This window comes from Mizuhopecten yessoensis, unplaced genomic scaffold (assembly GCF_002113885.1).
Source record: "Mizuhopecten yessoensis strain PY_sf001 unplaced genomic scaffold, ASM211388v2 scaffold7713, whole genome shotgun sequence".
NCBI lineage: Eukaryota > Metazoa > Mollusca > Bivalvia > Pectinida > Pectinidae > Mizuhopecten > Mizuhopecten yessoensis.
Window position 1 is genome coordinate 70,359 of NW_018407185.1, and position 19,635 is coordinate 89,993.

At 37.3% G+C, this 19,635-nt stretch overlaps 2 protein-coding genes across 4 annotated transcripts in view; one reads left to right on the forward strand and one right to left on the reverse strand.

Moving 5' to 3' along the window:
- LOC110454183 overlaps positions 1-8,766 on the reverse strand; it is an 18,695-nt gene extending 9,929 nt beyond the window's left edge. Inside the window, exons 1-6 of one of the 2 annotated variants that reach the window (XM_021503559.1) lie at positions 8,575-8,766; positions 8,157-8,283; positions 7,085-7,416; positions 5,260-5,408; positions 1,456-1,535; positions 650-736 (exon numbers count right to left, since the gene is read on the reverse strand). In XM_021503559.1, the coding sequence (XP_021359234.1) occupies positions 650-736; positions 1,456-1,535; positions 5,260-5,408; positions 7,085-7,416; positions 8,157-8,283; positions 8,575-8,739 (940 nt within the window). In that variant the 5' untranslated portion in view covers positions 8,740-8,766. The remainder of the gene's footprint in view (positions 1-649; positions 737-1,455; positions 1,536-5,259; positions 5,409-7,084; positions 7,417-8,156; positions 8,284-8,574) is intronic. The other variant, XM_021503560.1, reaches the window with a different exon arrangement.
- Positions 8,767-9,750: 984 nt separating this feature from the next.
- On the forward strand, positions 9,751-19,336 carry LOC110454195. Of its 2 annotated transcripts, none has more exons than XM_021503573.1 (5): positions 9,751-9,831; positions 11,000-11,102; positions 11,616-11,772; positions 16,408-16,566; positions 18,714-19,336. In XM_021503573.1, exons 2-5 carry the CDS (start codon positions 11,072-11,074, stop codon positions 18,817-18,819), a joined length of 453 nt encoding a protein of 150 aa, XP_021359248.1. In that variant the 5' UTR covers positions 9,751-9,831; positions 11,000-11,071; the 3' UTR covers positions 18,820-19,336. The 2 variants fall into 2 exon arrangements, with proteins under 2 accessions (XP_021359248.1, XP_021359246.1); XM_021503571.1 differs by lacking the exon at positions 9,751-9,831 and adding an exon at positions 10,572-10,687.
- Positions 19,337-19,635: the final 299 nt, after the last annotated feature.

Here is a 19,635-nt window from a genome sequence, read left to right on the forward strand (position 1 = left end):
CCCCCCCCCCATTTTATGGCGGGGGCATAAGAAGAAGAAATGCAGCAAAAACAAAACAGTAAGTGCCCCACTTCATTTTAGGGACTTTATAAAAGAGAAAATAACAAGAAACAGTTCCCTGTTGCAATGTTTAGATAAAAAAAAATTACTTAAATCTTAAAATCTGGAAAAACATAGCAGGAAAGTTCATTTCCTAAAATCTGAAGAGGATTATACAAACTTGTACTACCGCTCCGCTGTAGGTTTTAATATTAGTGGCCAGTATCATACTAAATAACCAGAATGGGCAGTCACTTTTTCTTTGCTCTCTCATGAAAGAGTGAAAAGCTTTTTATTCAATATTATACTTACAATGTAAGTGATTAGATAGTGCTTAACTATGCCAGAACTTCTTGTAATAACTATATAACATATCCACATCAAACTATATGATAATTGTCTTTTTATAATAATAATGATACCGTATACACAATTTATATATAGCGCCCTATATAATTTGTAAAATTACTCTAAAGCGCTTTCCAACATATGGATAATAGTAATGGTTATAATTGTGTAAACAAAAACAAAGGCTTACCGGTACAATCACTTTCATACATTTAAGCAAGCAATGTGCACATAATTGAACAAATGAAAGGGTGGTATTTACATGACGTGTTTGCAAGGATTCTATAATCCAGACGTGGAGAGGTGAGTTTTGATGTCCCTCTTGAACTTGGCCAGGGTATTTGACTTTCTAATAGCAGATGGTAAGCAGCATAAAATAAACATTCAAACAGAAGAGTCCACTATATAATATACATTCCGAGATTCAGATCTGCTACAAAAATAGAAAAGATTAACTTTAACTTTAAAGATTAATTAACATTTGCACTCCATTGCCACTATATTAAACACTACCAAGGCCACTTCCATGTTATGAGACCATAACACAGGCGTAGTGATATCTCCACGGGTCCGACAAACTACCAGATCGTTATTCCCCTCCGCACTAGGAAGCAGATAAGCAAAAAAAACCCAGTATGGTTCAATAATATTCACCTTTCTATGCAAGACTTTTATAAAATGTGAATTGAATATATTGATTAAATTATGGAAATAGTATCAATGTTTTTGTGTTTATTTCCACAAACTATATTTTTTTACGGGAAAAGTCACGAGACAACATTCAGTGAGCAATTTTCTACCTCTTGAACAAACACTGCAAATTTCAATTTCACAAATGCCTTATGAACTGAGAAATGAGGATTAAAAAAATTAAGAATGTAAATATAAGCATAAAATAGCATTCTGTTCCGTGTTATAGTCCTATATATAACATGGAACAGAATGCTGTTTAATGCTTAAATGAAAAAAATTCAAATGAAATAATCATTCAAATATAACTGGTGTAAAATTCTGCTTGTTTGTCACTCCAAATAAGAAAAAACAAAACATGAGCACATTGGGGCTTACTTTCTTCTCCAATGACGAAAGGGTCAGTCTGTGCATCCACTTCGGCTAAGGTCAAACAATCCTGGTCAGTTAGAGCTGCCCTGACATCACAAAACCATAAATGTATACAGAATGATACAATGTTATTGGACTTTCCTCCTATAATGATGTTCATAAGATCTTACATGTAACTAAAAATGTATATTCCTCGATAATGAACGATTGATTATCTCCCCTTAAAAGTGGGGTAGGTACTCACTCTGATGATGAAGTTAATGACCTCCCCTTATTAAGGGAAAATACCTTACCAAATGACATAGGGAATTATCTCCCCTTAAAAAGGGTTAATTACTTCCCCTGATGATGACATTTATGTTATCCCCGTGATCACTCCCTCCTGATGCCATTGGTAACTTCGCCTACAGACATCAATTTCTCCCCATACAGACATCAATTACTTCCCCTACAGACATCAATTACTTCCCCTAAAGACATCAATTACTTCCCCTACAGACATCAATTACTTCCCATACAGACCTCCCCCTACAGACATCAATTACTTCCCCTAAAGACATCAATTACTTCCCCTAAAGACATCAATTACTCCCCATACAGACCTCTCCCTACAGACATCAATTACTTCCCATACATACTTCAATTACTACCCCTACAGACATCAATTACTCCCCCTACAGACATCAATTACTCCCTCTTCAGACATCAATTACTTCCCCTACAGACATCAATTACTTCCACTAAAGACATCAATTACTTCCCATACAGACATCCCCCTACAGACATCAATTACTCCCCCTACAAACATCAATTACTTCCCCTATGTACATCAATTACTCCCCCTACAAAAATCAATTAATCCCCCTACAGACATCAATTACTCCTCTACAGACATCAATTATTTCCCTTCATACGTCAATTACTTCCCGTACAGACATCAATTACTCCCCATACAGACATCAATTACTTCCCCTACATACATCAATTACTCCCCCTACAGACATCAATTACTTCCCCTTCAGACATCAATTACTTCCCCTACATACATCAATTACTCCCCCTACATACATCAATTACTCCCCCTACAGACATCAATTGCTCCCCCTACAGACATCAATTATTTCCCTTCATACATCAATTACTTCCCATACAGACATCAATTACTCCCCATACAGACATCAATTACTTCCCCTACATACATCAATTACTTCCCCTACAGACATCAATTAATCCCCTTACATACATCAATTATTTCCCATACATACTTCAATTACTCCCCCTACAGACATTAATTACTTCCCCTACATACATCAATTACTTCCCTCACATACATCAATTACTTCAATTCTAGTACTTCCCCTACATACATCAATTAATTCAATTTAATTACTTCCCCTACATACATCAATTACTTCCCCTACATACATCAATTACTTCCATTCAATTACTTCCCCTACAGACTTCAATTAGTTCCATTCAATTACTTCCCCTACAGACTTCAATTACTTCCCCAACATACATCAATTACTTCCCCTACAGACATCAATTACTTCCCCTACATACATCAATTACTCCCCCTACAGACATCAATTACTCCCCCTACAGACATCAATTATTTCCCTACATAGATCAATTACTTCCCCTATGACAACAAAGATAATTTCCCCCTCAGGAGAACATTGATTATTCCTCCTGATAATGACATTGATAACTTCCCCCTGAGAATGACATTGATAACATCCCCCTAAGAATGACATTGATAACATCCCCCTGAGGATGACGTTGATAACTTCCCCGTGCTAATGACATTAATAACTCCCCTCTGTGAATGACATTGATAACTCCCCTCTGTGGATGACATTGATAACTTCCCCCTGTGGATGACATTGATAACTTGCCCCTGAGGATGACATTGATAACTTCCCCGTGAGGATGACATTGATAACTTCCCCCTGAGAATGACATTAATAACATCCCCCTGATGAAAACATTGATAACTTCCCCTTGATAATGACATTGATAACTTTCCCTGAGGATGACATTGATAACTTTCCCCTTGATAATGACATTGATAACTTTCCCCTGTGGATGACATTGATAACTTTCCCCTGATAATGACACTGATAACTTTCCCCTGATAATGACATTGATAACTTTCCCCTGAGGATGACATTGATAACTTTCCCTGAGGATGACATTGATAAGTTTCCCCTGAGGATGACATTGATAACTTTCCCCTGAGGATGACATTGATAACTTCCCCCTGATAATGACATTGATAACTTTCCCCTGAGGATGACATTGATAACTTCCCCCTGATAATGACATTGATAACTTCCCCCTGATAATGACATTGATAACTTTTCCCTGAGGATGACATTGATAACTTTCCCCTGAGGATGACATTGATAACATCCCCCTGATGAAAACATTGATAACTTCCCCTTGATAATGACATTGATAACTTTCCCCTTGATAATGACATTGATAACTTTCCCTGAGGATGACATTGATAACTTCCCCCTTGATAATGACATTGATAACTTCCCCCTGAGGATGACATTGATAACTTCCCCTTGAGGATGACATTGATAACAACCCCCCCCCCCCCTTGATAACTTCCCACTGAGGATGACATTGATTATATCCCCTAAGGATGACATGTATTACTTCCTCCTGAAGATGACACTGATTATTCCCCGAAAATGACATTGATTATTCCTTCTGATAATGCCATTGATAACTTTCCCCTGAGGATGACATTGATAACTTCCCCTTTAGGATGACATTGATACCCTACCCCCCTTGATAATGACATTGATAACTTCCCACTGAGGATGACATTGATTATATCCCCTAAGGATGACATTGATTACTTCCTCCTGAAGATGACATTGATAATTCCCCTTAAGATGACATTGATAATTCCCCAAAAATGACATTGATTATTCCCCCTGATAATGACATTGATAAGTTTCCCCTGATAATGACATTGATAACTTTCCCCTGAGGTTGACATTGATAACTTTCCCCTGAGGATGACATTGCTAACTTTCCCCTTGAGGATGACATTGATAACTCCCCCTGATGATGACATTGATAACATCCCGCTGAGGATGACATTGATAACTTTCCCCTTAAGGATGACATTGATAACTCCCCCTGAGGATGACATTGATTACTTCCTCCTGAAAATGACATTGATAATTCCTCTGAAGATGACATTGATTATTCCCCCAATAATGACATTGATTATCCCCCCTGAGGAGGGCATTGGTTACTCCCCCTGATAATGACATTAATAGCTTCCCCTGAGGATGGCATTGATTATTTCCCCTGAGGATGACATTGATTTTTTCCCCTGAGGATGACATTGATAACCTCCCCCCTGCAATGATATTGATTACTTTCCGAGAATGACATTGATTATTTCCCCTGATGATGATATTGATTATTTCCCCAGAGGATGACATTATCCCAGCTGACGATGATATTGATTATTTCCCCTGAGGATGACATTGATTATCCCCCTGACGATGATATTAATTATTTCCCCTGAGGATGACATTATCCCCCCTGAGGATCACTTTGGTGATGGTTTAATAACCTCCCATTGACGATGGCTAAATTACCTCCCTTTGCGATCCCTTCATATACTTCGCCAGAGATGGCATAATTACCTCCCTTTGGCCATGGCTTAATTACTTCACCTTGGCAATGGTGTTAATTATCTCTCCTTGGCAATGGCTATTATAACTTCCCTTTTGCAATCACTGGCTTAATTACTTCTCTTGGCGATGGCTTAATTACCTCCCCCTGATAATAACGTTGATTGAAACAGGTGGATCCCCATGCAGAGCGACCACGGAGCTGGGTGGGTACAAGATGATCAGGGCCGGTTTTATTTCCAACACAAGACTCCTCAGTGCTGAATCAGACCAGTCTGCAAATACTGGGACCTATCAAAGATTGATTTACTGTAAATTCATTTTTAAAAATGTTTCTTTTTGGCCAATTTTTCTCACTGCTGTTATGCTTTTACTTGTATGCTAAACAATATAGTGTTATAAGTCCTTTAATAATAAGTTAACTCTAAAGTATAATAATGTCTTGGGTCTATACATCCATACTCCAGGGGTTACGCTCATTTTTGTGCTCTCTGCACCCATGCAATATGCCATGACGAAATTGAAGGCGAGAGGCTAGCTATGGAATTTGCTTGGTCTCAGGTAAAAAGACTTGACCAATCGCTAAGCTGATAGACTTCAAAGCAAGTCAATTTTATTGTCAGGCCACCGACAGATTCTTAAATGGATGTACATCAAAGGATCAAACTAGTCTTCTCGTCTCATCCGCAAGGCGGTGCAAACTGAGCCTTTAACTTTGTTATGACAAATTCCAGGGATGCAGACAGCAAAAGTAAGCGTAACCCCCTGGTGTATCGAGGATGGGGTACCCATGTAAATGGATTTTTTTTTTACATTTTGACAGAATAGCTTTTTTTTCGATATACTTATGGATCTTTTCCCATTTTTCCAAAGATATGAACTATTTTTAAATTTAGATACTTCATTTTAATTTTACTTCAAACAAAATGTCAATGTGCCCAAATAGCAATTGATACAAAATATTGCATAGCTTAACATGCCATTCACAGTTCTCTTATATCAGTTTTCCTGACGCTCATATTTCTGATTCATTCTTGCCAATTATAGAATTAAAAAGAAGATTTAAATGATATATTGCAGTGACTTGTATAATATGCATAGCCTGTTACATATATATTATTTCATGGCTACTGTCGGCAGAGATGGGAGATCAAATGCAAACTTTAACTGCAGTTTCTTATCTTTCTGTATTAATATATAAAAATTAGTTTGCACTTTTTTTTTTTTAAATCTGAGTCAAAAAGAGGCTATTTAAGTATTGCTGCTCTAAATGAACTTCAAGAAATGTATGATCTAGTTCATTCACTTGGTCAAAAGCATGGTAGTATCCATCTTTCAAATTCAAAGAGATGGTGCCTGATCGTTGCCATTCATAAATAAACTTTATTTATTTTACAACAATTATGAAAAAGTTATTTTAACTTATATTAATCATTCTTATTGGCCTGGATGTTAGAGCGCGGGAGGTCTTAATGTGGGAGGAAACCAGAGTACCTGGAGAAAACACACGTGGTCGGGCAGGTAACCCCATACCTTTTCACATCCGATTGGGTAATCGAACCCCGGCCACCTTGGTGAAAGGCAAGTGCGCTATCCACTGCACCACCCGACCACCCTCGTTGCCATTCATAAAAAAAATATTCATCACATTATAATTATTCAAAAATTCATCACCTTACAAATCTTTCCCATAAAACTATTACTTTTAGCACGATTCTCAAAATCTAAAAAAACGGTTTTCAATATTATATTTTAAGATATCTTGCAAAAAGTCTAAAAATCTAGAACTATCTTTGGTTTTTGGTCAAAAATGTATGCATCAATAAATCAAAATCGCTTTTTCGAATTTTGAAACATTTTGGTAAAACAAATTGCCATACTTTTGATTACATCTTATTCACAAGATTTCAAAAGGAAGTTTTAACATTACCCAGTTATGACATAATTATGATTTTATAAATAACAACCTTTCTGAGATACGTAAATACCATCCTCCGGACGATTCTGTCATGGTCGATATTTGAACTATCTGGTGGGATGTATCGTTTAGCAACAAACCAATCAATCATATCCATCTTGACCTTGACCTTGCCAAAAAGCTTCTGACTGACCTTGCCATCCAGTAAAAGAAGCCGACATTTCCCTTTTGTTCGAACTCTGGCTGTACAGGGCACATCATACAGAACAGAAACCTCCCCAAAGTAGTCTCCCTCGAATAAATCTGCCATGACCTCCCCTGTTGAGGTCATAACCTCAGCACGCCCCTTCTCTATAACGTATATTCCACACGACCTTAAACCTGTGTAAAGTAAAAGAAACATTATTCCCAACACATTAAATTATGCAACTTCATGATCTTTCATACTGAATGTTTAAAAAAGGAAGAAATGAAAAAAAAAAAGAAGCTAAAATTAAGTTTTAATTAATATGACGAATACATTAGTTATACTAGATATCATTCAATTTAGGAGATATCTCATTACAAACTGATACAGCTCTATTTATTTTGATAGATATCTCCATTACAATTAAAAGACATATTTACATATTTACTACATTTAAAGATATCTCTATTTGAATTAAAGATATCTATGCCTTTTAAAAGTATTTCTATTACAAATAAATAAATATTCATTACATTAATATATATATTAACTACATTTTAAGATATATCTTAATTACATTTTAAGGTATGTCTTATTCAATTAAAGATATCTATATTGTTTTTCAGAAATATCTCTTACAATTAAATATATCTGTATTACATTTAAAGAAATCTCTATTTGAAATTGAATGAAAGATTCTATGTATTTCAAAGATATCTCTATTACAATTAAAGATATCTTAATTATATTAATAGATATATATTAATCACATTTAAAGATAGATCTAATTGATTTAAAGATATATCTTTTTTTGTTGTTGTCCCTAATAGTTAAAGACATGTTAAGTTATTACTTTTAAAGATATCTCTATTCATTTAAACTTAAAGGTACATCTCTGTCTATTAGAGATTCTTATGAATCTGGTTGTATTAACCTTTGCAAACGACATCTTGACCAGATTCGTACTCTCGAACCACGACTTGGCTGGTCAGGTTCTCTAACACTTGGTCTGTTAGTACCGGCTTGGCTAGTGGAAGGGAACACAGACAGCGCCGGATCTTCTGAAAAATCAAATTAACAACAATATGTATGATTCCAACTGTGTTCTTTACGCATGTTTGAGATGTTTACTGATTCTACCGCAGAACAGGAAAGAATGAATTCGTTACACAGTTAAGACGGAGAGGTAAGAATTGGCGGTATCGTGTTAAACAAGAAAATGCCTATAAATATTATACTGTATCCAGGTGAATCTGGCCTCACATTATTTAGTTGTGTTACCTTACATAAGAAGTGAATATCAAAGATGGACTATTTGATTTACGTAATTGCCACTGCTACTGTAAGGCTACCTGAACCATTAACGGCGACAGTTCTTGTGTCTCTGTTTTAAATGGTATTTCATTAATCGATTTTTCCTCTCTGTCGATATTTGAGTCCTCTTCCTGGATGTCCGTTCCATCTTCTTCGTCGTTTTCATCAACGACGGTTGTAAGTCTACTGTCTTTGTTCCCCATTCTAGACCTGTATAACCGAGATTTTGGTTGATCAATGTCGTATAAGTGCTTGAGTTTCCGCGCGGGAAATTATGAAGTGACTTGAAGCAAAATCAGTTCAGTATAATTTGCCTATCAGGTCTGATATAAAGCGTAGGCCTAACAATTACCAAGCGCTTAGCTGCCATGTAAGCAAATAAGCAGTTGCATGCACATCAAGAATTCTCAAATGTACACCCTATTTCACTTGTATTTTTTTTGTCACGGTGTTGTCCGATAATCATTAGTCAAGAACCGCCATTGCCATCCTCAAAATTCAAGGTGCAACATGTACAGCTACTCTCTCTTCCTTTCTTTGCAAATAACGAAAGTGAGTGTGACCCCTGGTCATTCAAAGGTGCTTTATTGCTAGGGGTCTACTGGGTGTTCAGTCATTTTAATATAAGGAATTTTATTTAAGTTCTAAATTTTTTTTCTAAATATTGAGGAATTCAAACACTTAATCATTGCTCTCAAAAGCCATCGAATAGCCGGGCACCAGAGACCCCTTCTAAATTTCTAGTGTTTCTAGTGTTCACCGACTGGAACTGTTGATTAAGTATAGTGGCCCTTGGTCGGCGTGACACTGCGAAGGAAGCCATCTCTGTTGAAGTGAAGTGATTCCGCTGGAGTCCTGCTTCCTACCCTTCATATAGGACTAGAATTTTCGGGGATCTTCTGCGAGGTTACTGGTGACTTTTTCCTCCAGGTAATTCCTCTCAGCACGTTTTGATTCCTTCTGGAGCTCGGCCTTCAATCTCTTATACCGTTGGGTGTCCCATGGGTTCGCGGTATACGCTTAGCTAGTGAGTAGGCTCTCTGCTTTCGTTTGCGTCTGCGTAGTCCTTTTGTCATCCATGGATGCGAGTATCTACCAAGTGTGCGACGTGTGGGGACGTGTTTGTCTATGACTCTAGAGAGAGTGTCCTTGAAGCTATTCCACATATCGTTGATGCTGTTGTATGGTTGTGTACCGAAGTTTTGGATGTTGCTCTTCAGTTCCTCCTTCAAGGCCTGGCTCTTTTCCACAGATAGATTGTTCGTCTGGCTGGTTTAGTCCTATAAGTTTAATAGGTACATTGTAACTAGACTACTTTATTGATAACGGCAAATTAATATGTTAAACATGCAATACACGTGAATTCCGTATCGAAAACCAAGTCTGGTTTTTGTAATAAACTGGCGCATTCGTCAATATTTATACAGTGTAGCAGCATCTTATATATTATTCGCCTAAATTGTGCCTCTAGCCCGGCATATATGACGCGACGAGGGGAGAGGTTTCGTACGGGACGCTTTCGGTTACCAGTTGTTAGCCGCCAAACGTTAATCGGAAAACACTCGGGAGTTTCCGTATGTTTACGTCACGACAAAATTAGTGCTAGGATTACTTTAATAGCAATATGACGGAAATACCCGAACATATCCTTATTTTGAACCTATTCAAATATGATACTGGTTTTAGGGTTATAAGTTAAAAACAACGTATATTAAATAATTAAGTACTCCAAAATTTCGATTTTATTTTATTTCATCTTACTTTATTTAAATAGTAATTAATTTATTTATTGCTTTATTGACAGGGGTAGGGGTAAATCAGCCACATTATAAATTTAAAACGATATCATTATATATCAGTTATTTCGGACTACGTACTGGGGATACAAAAGTGATAACCATAACTGATAAACCAGTATGTGTCTCTAATCAGGGGTGTTATCTACCTGGTACAGGCCAAGGGAGACCGTGACTCCACACACGTACCTCGCCCGTATGTGTGTACGTTTACGTGTACAAACGAGATACATACACAAGATCATATGTTAATTCAGTATTCACAATGAAATCGTTTCTTCAATGGCTTCCGGTTTTCTTTGTCCTTTCGAAAACACTGAAAGTACAGTTACCAGAATGGCCTACTACATACAAGGTAAACATTTTGTTTGATAAAATTGCGTCTAAAAAATAAATTGCGTCTAAAGTTGTTTAGATAAATCAGATCAGTTTGTACATCTGTAAACACACTCTTTTTGTCGTCTGCTTCAGTCAATCGGAATTCGGATGGTGTGGCTCTTTCTAGAGAGCCTCCGAATAAGGGAATTAAAATATGACCGGGAAACTCGAGCGCGTGAGGCAGAAAACGATATTTGCTTTCACCGTCATACATGCATGATCTATATAGTTGATCTAATCAGACACGCTGTTATATTTATGAGGCATACTAATTTTTACTTTACCAAAGGCGTGTGTTTACGTGCAGAACGATCATGAATACATCCCCACGGGATGGTATGTCAACGGACTAACACGTAAGATGCGACTTGATAGCTACAGTACGTCGGAGGGTGAGTATGGTGTCTTTTGAGGTGTCTTGCCTTTTTTGACGTGCATTGTGTCCGTCTTTTAAAATTTAAATTGTGTTTCAGTTAAGAATGATCTTCTCGGGAAATGAATATGCCTGCACAACATGCAAGGCACGTATGGGACTTTTCTTAATGTGCATGCGATTTTATATTTTTGGAACGTGTATACAAATATTTTCACGTGTATTTTGTATTTTTCTTGCCTATTTTACTCGTATATTTTGTACATTTTCCATGCACAGTTTATATTTTTGTAACATATCTGTTGAACATTTATACTCTACCTTTGTTTTGTATATGTACCCGTGGCCCCCCCCCCCCCCCCCTCCCCTCTGAATTTTAAGATACACTTCATATGATTGGCTTGTATTATATAGCATAACGTGCCTTGCCCGACACGTCATGCGTGTGTTTTACGCCCATTTGCAATCACAAAAACTCAGCAGGTATTAATTAATTATATAGAATATTTATAGCTTTTTTCTTACCCATAAGACAACCCCAGTAACCACACCCACGAAGAGGATGGATTTGACTACGCATGCTCACACCTTGGGAGACCTTTATACACCTATTTATATCACTATGACAACGGGAAAGAATATGATATATTCCCTGCCCCGAAGAAACCGTATCACCAATGTACGACTTAGTAAGTATATTTTATAGAAGGAACGGTGACTGAAAGAAAATTAGCGCATTCCCTTACCATATTTGCATTCAGTTTTTTTATAAGTTTTTTCTCTCTCAAAACTTTCATGGGACATCCTAGGTAAAAGATTACCAGTTCAAGATTATTATTCACTGTCTGTACCTCCAAAATCTTATGTGATATTCATACAAACTGTGATAATACTACTACCTAGTGCTGAATATATGCTTTTTACTCGAAATAATATAATTTTTAGTCATATGCATTTTGTGATATCTGAAGGTTAGTCTTTCATCAAATACCATTCTGGGATCTCATTGCTTGTGTAATGTAATTTTATGTTTGCCATGTATATTTTACCTGAATAACCATTATCATTATCATTATTACAGTTATTCAGTAAGAGGATCTAGACTCGGATTCCGTTGATGTAAATAATCAGAGCAATAACTGAATAGACATTTATGAAAATCGGAAGAATTGGAAACAAACTTGAGATTCTTTATATTGTATACAAATGTCTTCCTGGACAATTACAAACGAAAAAATCAATCTTAAATGTCTATCTAAATGACAACAGGACCCTATTGGGCGAGGGTTGATATGATATAGGATATAGCGTATAATGTCAATCTCATACAGTAGTCTCCCCTTACAGAGAACAGCTAGTGCTGTTTATGATATGACTGGTGCTGATCTCCAACTCTGGTTCTTTAAATAGCTTTCAGACCTCATTCTGAAAATCATCCACTTTGATATCTTGGAAGACTCAAAGAATAAAAAAGGATCATGTTATAACGGACTAAAACATATTTTTTTTCAGTTAGAGTTTTTCAAATGTAACAGGAGGATAGCTTAGTTGACTATAATATAACATCTAGAAAAAGGATTGTGGACTTCTTTTTGCAATTCCATGAATTACGAATCTGATCTGAGTAACATTCACCTCATCCTTAGGAGTAACATTCACCTCAGACTAAGGAGTAACATTCACCACAGCCTTAGGAGTAACATTCACCTCAGCCTTATGAGTAACATTCACCTTAGCCTTAAGAGTAACATTCACCTCAGCCTGAGACGTAACATTCACCTCAGTCTTAGACATAACATTCACCTCAGCCTTAGGAGTAACATTCACCTTAGCCTTTAGAGTAGCATTCACCTCATCCATAGGAGTAACATTCATCACAGTCTTAGGAGTAACATTCACCTCAGACTAAGGAGTAACATTTACCTCAGCCTTAGACGTAACATTCACCTCAGTCTCAGACGTAACATTCACCTCAGCCTTAGGAGTAACATTCATCTTAGCCTTTAGAGTAACATTTACCTCATCCATAGGAGTAACATTCATCACAGTCTTAGGAGTAACATTCACCTCATCCTTAGGAGTAAAATTCACCTCAGCCTTTGGAGTAACATTCACCTCTGACTAAGGAGTAACATTCACCTCAGTCTTAGGAGTAACATTCACCTCATCCTTAGGAGTAACATTCACCTCAGCCTTAGGAGTAACATTCACCTTAGCCTTAAGAGTAACATTCACCTCAGCCTTAGACGTAACATTCACCTCAGTCTCAGACGTAACATTCACCTCAGCCTTAGGAGTAACATTCACCTCATCCTTTGGAGTAACATTCATCACAGTCTTAGGAGTAACATTTACCACAGTCTTATCAGTAATATTAACCTCGGCCTTATCAGTAACATTCATCTCAACCTTAGGAGTAACATTCACCTCAGCCTGAGACGTAACATTCACCTCAGTCTTAGACGTAACATTCACCTCAGCCTGAGGAGTAACATTCACCTTAGCCTTTAGAGTAGCATTCACCTCATCCATAGGAGTAACATTCATCACAGTCTTAGGAGTAACATTCACCTCAGACTAAGGAGTAACATTCACCTCAGCCTTAGACGTAACATTCACCTCAGTCTCAGACGTAACATTCACCTCAGCCTTAGGAGTAACATTCACCTTAGCCTTTAGAGTAACATTCACCTCATCCATAGGAGTAACATTCATCACAGTCTTAGGAGTAACATTCACCTCATCCTTAGGAGTAAAATTCACCTCAGCCTTTGGAGTAACATTCATCTCTGACTAAGGAGTAACATTCACCTCATCCTTAGGAGTAACATTCACCTCAGCCTTAGGAGTAACATTCACCTCAGCCCTAGGAGTAACATTCACCTCATCTTTATCAGTAACATTCACCTTAGATTAAGGAGTAACATTCACCACAGCCTTATCAGTAACATTCACCTCAGCCTTTGAAGTAACATTCACCTTAATTTTAGGAGTAATATTCACCACAGCCTTATCAGTAAAATTCACCTCAGCCTTAGGGGTAACATTCACCTCATCCTTAGACGTAACATTCACCTTAGCCTCAGCCTTAACATTCTCCTCATCCTTAGGAGTAACATTCATCACAGTCTTAGGAGTAACATTCACCTCAGACTTAGGAGTTACATTCACCTCAGACTTAGGAGTAACATTCACCTCAGTATTAGGAGTAACATTCACCTCAGACTTAGGAGTAACATTCACCCCAGCCTTAGGAGTAACATTAACATCAGACTTAGGAGTAACATTCACCCAAGCCTTAGGAGAAACATTCAACACAGCGTTTGGAGTAACATTCACCTCGGCATCAGGAGTAACATTCACCTAAGTTTTAGGAGTAACATTCACCTAAGCCTTAGGAGTAACATTCACCTAAGCCTTTAGAGTAGCATTCACCTCAGACTAAGGAGTAACATTCACCACAGACTAAGGAGTAACATTCACCACAGCTTTAGGAGTAACATTCATCACAGTCTTAGGAGTAACATTAACCTCAGACTAAGGAGTAACATTCACCTAAGCCTTTAGAGTAACATTCATGACAGCATTTGAAGTAACATTCACCTCGGCCTAAGGAGTAATATTCACCTAAGTTTTAGGAGTAACATTCACCTAAGCCTTAGGAGTAACATTCACCTAAGCCTAGGAGTAACATTCACCTAAGCCTTAAGAGTAGCATTCACCTCAGACTAAGGAGTTACATTCACCTCAGCCTTAGGAGTAACATTCACCTCAGCCTTAGGAGTAACATTCACCTCAGACTAAGGAGTAACATTCACCACAGCCTTAGGAGTAACATTCACCTCAGACTTAGGAGTTACATTCACCTCAGACTTAGGAGTAACGTTCAACCCAGCCTTAGGAGAAACATTCCCCTCGGCCTTAGGAGTTACATTCACCTCAGCCTTAGACGTAACATTCACCTCATCCTTAGGAGTAACATTCACCTTAGCCTTTAGAGTAACATTCACCTCATCCTTAGGAGTAACATTCATCACAGCCTTAGGAGTAACATTCACCTCAGACTTAGGAGAAGCATTCACCACAGCCTTAGGAGTAACATTCACCTCGGCCTTAGGAGTAACATTCACCACAGCATTTGGAGTAACATTCACCTCGGCCTTAGGAGTAACATTCACCACAGCATTTGGAGTAACATTCACCTCGGCCTAAGGAGTAACATTCACCTTAGCCTTTAGAGTAGCATTCACCTCAGACTAAGGAGTAACATTAACCTCAGACTAAGGAGTAACATTCACCTAAGCCTTTAGAGTAACATTCACCTCAGACTTAGGAGTAACATTCACCTCAGACTTAGGAGTTACATTCACCTCAGACTTAGGAGTAACATTCACCCCAGCCTTAGGAGAAACATTCACCAATGCATTTGGAGTAACATTCACCTCGGCCTTAGGAGTAGCATTCACCTCAGCCTTAGGAGTAACATTCACCTCGGCCTTAGGAGTAACATTCACCTCGGCCTTAGGAGTAATATTCACATCAGTCTTAGTCACTGATGAAAATTGTTCAGTCCAGGTACATTAATCACGGAAAGACCTCACCTCAAGTCCACAATTGTATAATATTTCCATTTTAATAGACAGAAACAGCTATATATCGTAAGCTTTTTACCATTTTATCATATAGCATACACCGTCGATAGTTATGATATTGTCAAAAAAATAAAGAAAGAAAAACATGAAAATATTTCCACTTTTATAAATCTGACTTTGGCTGATAGGCAACAGGCAATGCGCGTATTCTACTTGAAGTAGAACGGATACGACCCTTGTAGGCCAAATATGAAAGATCAAGTTTTGGTTCGAGTAGAATACCATTGGATTGTGGCAAGATATGGCCAGAGTTTTCTTCAACCTTAATTTTACAACAGCCTGTTCCTACATGAGTCGGGAAAATATAAAATATTTTTATTGAAATTGGGAAGATATCACTGATTTTTCCTTCATTTTGGTAATATAAAGCACTTTTTGGCCAGGGAAAGCAGCCCGTATTTCTCTGTAAACCTTTTTGACTTCATTCCGTCTTTCCGAGGATGAACGAGTCCTCTCCTAGTGTTTTTGTCCTTGAATGATCTTGCTGCCTCTGTCCATGAGCCGAAGCCCAGATTTAGTTTTTTTTCGCTGCAAAACTATTCACTAATGGCCTAAGCATAGCCTGCAGTATCGAATATGCAAAATGACTCGTAGTAAGCAGAGCCAAGTATATGATCATTAATGTTATATCTATAAAATTATCACGCGTTTGACAAAGATAGTTCTTTACAGTAACATTTCGACGCAATATCCCCAAAGTCCACTGCTGTCCGGCCTAGAACTCATCGAACAAAGGACGGACAACTTCACCACGTACAACCACTGGAGGGCCGAGTACTTCCTTTTCACCAATGACTACTTCTTCCATGTCGCCAATGGGTTACCATACAAGTCAGTGAACATATTCATGATATATTTACATTTGCTCATGCATCCTTCCATTTTATTACATACTTACTAATAAATACGGGTTTTTTGTATATGCGATACGACACAATTGCTCTAACCCATATCAGCCCTCGCCGTATCACACCCCAAAACCCGTATCAGCCCGCAAGACCCATATCACACCCCTTTTGGAAATAAAATCGTTTTTCAATATTTCAAAAATAAAAATAAATCATAAGATAGTAGTTTTTATTCGTAAGTATGTAATAAACAGAATAAAACACGCCTTTTTCCATATCACACCGGGCTGATATTGCAGTCTCGGGTTGATACTGGGTGTGATATGGAAAAAGTCATGTATTATTCTCTATGTAATGCATTGCGAAGGCAAATGTTGTTATGAGACTATAACATCTCTATCTCACTTGCTCAATACTTTTGACTCGTATATCACAGATCGAACGATTGATCAATCAGGCGTGATCCGAATACCAAACACACTCGGGCAATATATTTGACCTCCGTTTATGACACTGTCAGCTACCGTTTTAGAGGATAGAACACGCGTGCGATCAACAGTGATAAAACGAATTAAAATGTTATTATAGGATTAACATTTTATTTAAAAATGGCACAACGATATTGATCAAATCGTGCTCATCCTTCCAGTAAACATCAATTTGGTCCGCGTCTTGCTTGAAAGGAATCACCCCCATTAGCCAGTGTAATGCAATGCGAAGGCAAATGTTGTTATGAGACTATAACATCTCTATTGTGACGTCATCAATTTCTTTGTTGTCAACACTTGATTTGTTGTTCAAAAACTGTTCGAAATAACTAAATAAAGCATAACTACTCTATCAAAATGTAATCTATAGATAATGAACATTTTAGCAAATATTGTTATGGTCCTACCGGGCTTTATTTGGTTTGTAATCAATAGCAATGTGTGTTATAGGACCATAACAACATTTGCTAAAACATTCATTGCTTAAAAATGCATTGTATATTCATTTAACGTTTCTGAAAATTACAACATTCGTGCGGGGGCCGCAGTGACCGAGTGGTTCAGGCGTCGCCAGCCACTTCCGCAGGTCGGTGGTTTTCTCCGGTTATTCCGGTTTTCCTCCATCACCCAAACTTGGCTCGCCCTTAATGACCATTGTTACAGTAATAGGACGTAAAGCACAAACAAACCGATCTCCGAGCGATTTCGACTCAGGTTTCATCTTTAATTCCGCATATAATATATGATGAATAAGCGAAAGCGCTAGATGTGATTGCAATTTTCGGTTTTAATTTTATCTCATCAACTAATACAGGGATACATTGATTTTCTTTTGATTCCGTAATAACATGTGTTCGTACAAATATCAACATGTGTCGACAATGGGCTACCGTACAAGTCCCGAAAAATAAATTATAAGCCACTGTATAAAGTGTGAAAGTATATATCGTTCACAACTTAAAAGAGTAATTTATACCACAGGCTCCTGAGTTTAGCAAAAACAAAACAAAAATATAATGAAAAACTGACTAAAAAGGGGCTGGTCCGGACAATGATAGGTCTCTTTACAGTTGTGTATGAACATATGTATAGAGGGTGATCATGTTCCGGATCTGTCCATTTATTTTTATTTTTCATTATTATTTATTTTGTAATATAGTTATATATTATCAAGAGCCTGTGTCTAAAACGACAGTAGCCAGGAAACATACATTATGTAACAGGCTACACACACCGTACAAGTCACTGCCAAATATCGTCTGAATATTTATAATTCAACGCGTTTCTCGGGTGATTATTATGAGCCATGAGTACTCTGAAACAGACTGTTGTAAGTGTTGTGTCAACAATTTGCAATATTTTTAATATTTTACGTTTGTATTCAAGATGTTTTATTCAGAGATATGCATTGTAAACTTGCTTTAAAGGTAAATGTATAAATGAAGCAAAAAGGGAAAAAACGTGTATCCCCATCGTGAGCGTCACCGTTGAATTTCGAGGATGAATTCCGAATTCCAACGTGTCATACCCCGTCCCAACCCTAGAATCCGCTCCATAATTTATAATTTAAAAGAAAGGCATAATATAAAATTCAAACTCGTCTGACTTTGTTTTAAAAATGTTGTTGCTGGGTTTTTTCTAGGGTTTACGTTGACGGCGTGGAGAAAACATTCATTTACATTGAAAATGTCATATTAGACGAGACCGTTTTCCTGGTTCCCGATGATGTCGTCTGCAAATCGGGATAACAAGCTGCAAAGGTGTTGCGTATTGTTTCAACTCAAAATACAATGAAAACAAATAGGACCTCGTCGTTTTAAAAGCCACAAGTCATAACTCAATAGAGAGAGACTATAAAAATCTGCAGAGAAAGAAAGTGAGCGTAACCGCTGGAAATTGCTTGAGAAAATGCTTTTCTCTGCCAAACCCAACCCCGGGTGGCATAACCAAACACAAAGATTGTCCACAACGCACAAACGTTGCCATTTAATCACAATTCACCATCATGCTTACAAAACAATCTACTGTATAAACCATCTGTATTGACAATCCTATCTCAAATCATAAATCAGATCCTTCATTTCCATTAAATACAGTTGCTTGAAGTAACCCGGCACTGCACTAGTCTCGTTCAACCAGACGCTTGATCTCTGCTCGGCGTAGCTTCCGCAGACAGCAATACAATAATAATCCGGAAGTTTATTTTTTATATCAAAAATTTGAATTTATACTTATTTGAAAATATATATGTATGACAAATACTGATACGTGATGGAATATTTTGAACAGTATGTACATTATTTAAAGGCGATTCTAGACGCCCATGTGCATTGTATGTATATATATATGTTTTTGTCATAAAATTTTGGAAAATGTAATAAAAAAAATAAAAAAAATATGTTGACTTCGATGAAAGATTTATACTGAAATATAAAATCTCGATACACTGCCAACAGGTTTCCCGCCAAATTTCGGCGATATTATTGGGTTTGTNGCATTGTATGTATATATATATATATATATGTTTATGTCATAAAATTTTGGAAAATGTAATAAAAAAAATA

Excerpts from the sequence above, each read along its gene's own strand:
- LOC110454195 (XM_021503571.1), top strand. The coding sequence starts at position 10,598 with ATGAAATCGTTTCTTCAATGGCTTCCGGTTTTCTTTGTCCTTTCGAAA. Across the intron at positions 11,103-11,615 it reads TAGCTACAGTACGTCGGAGG|ACAACCCCAGTAACCACACC; the intron begins GTGAGTATGGTG and ends CTTACCCATAAG. Across the intron at positions 16,567-18,713 it reads GCCAATGGGTTACCATACAA|GGTTTACGTTGACGGCGTGG; the intron begins GTCAGTGAACAT and ends GGTTTTTTCTAG.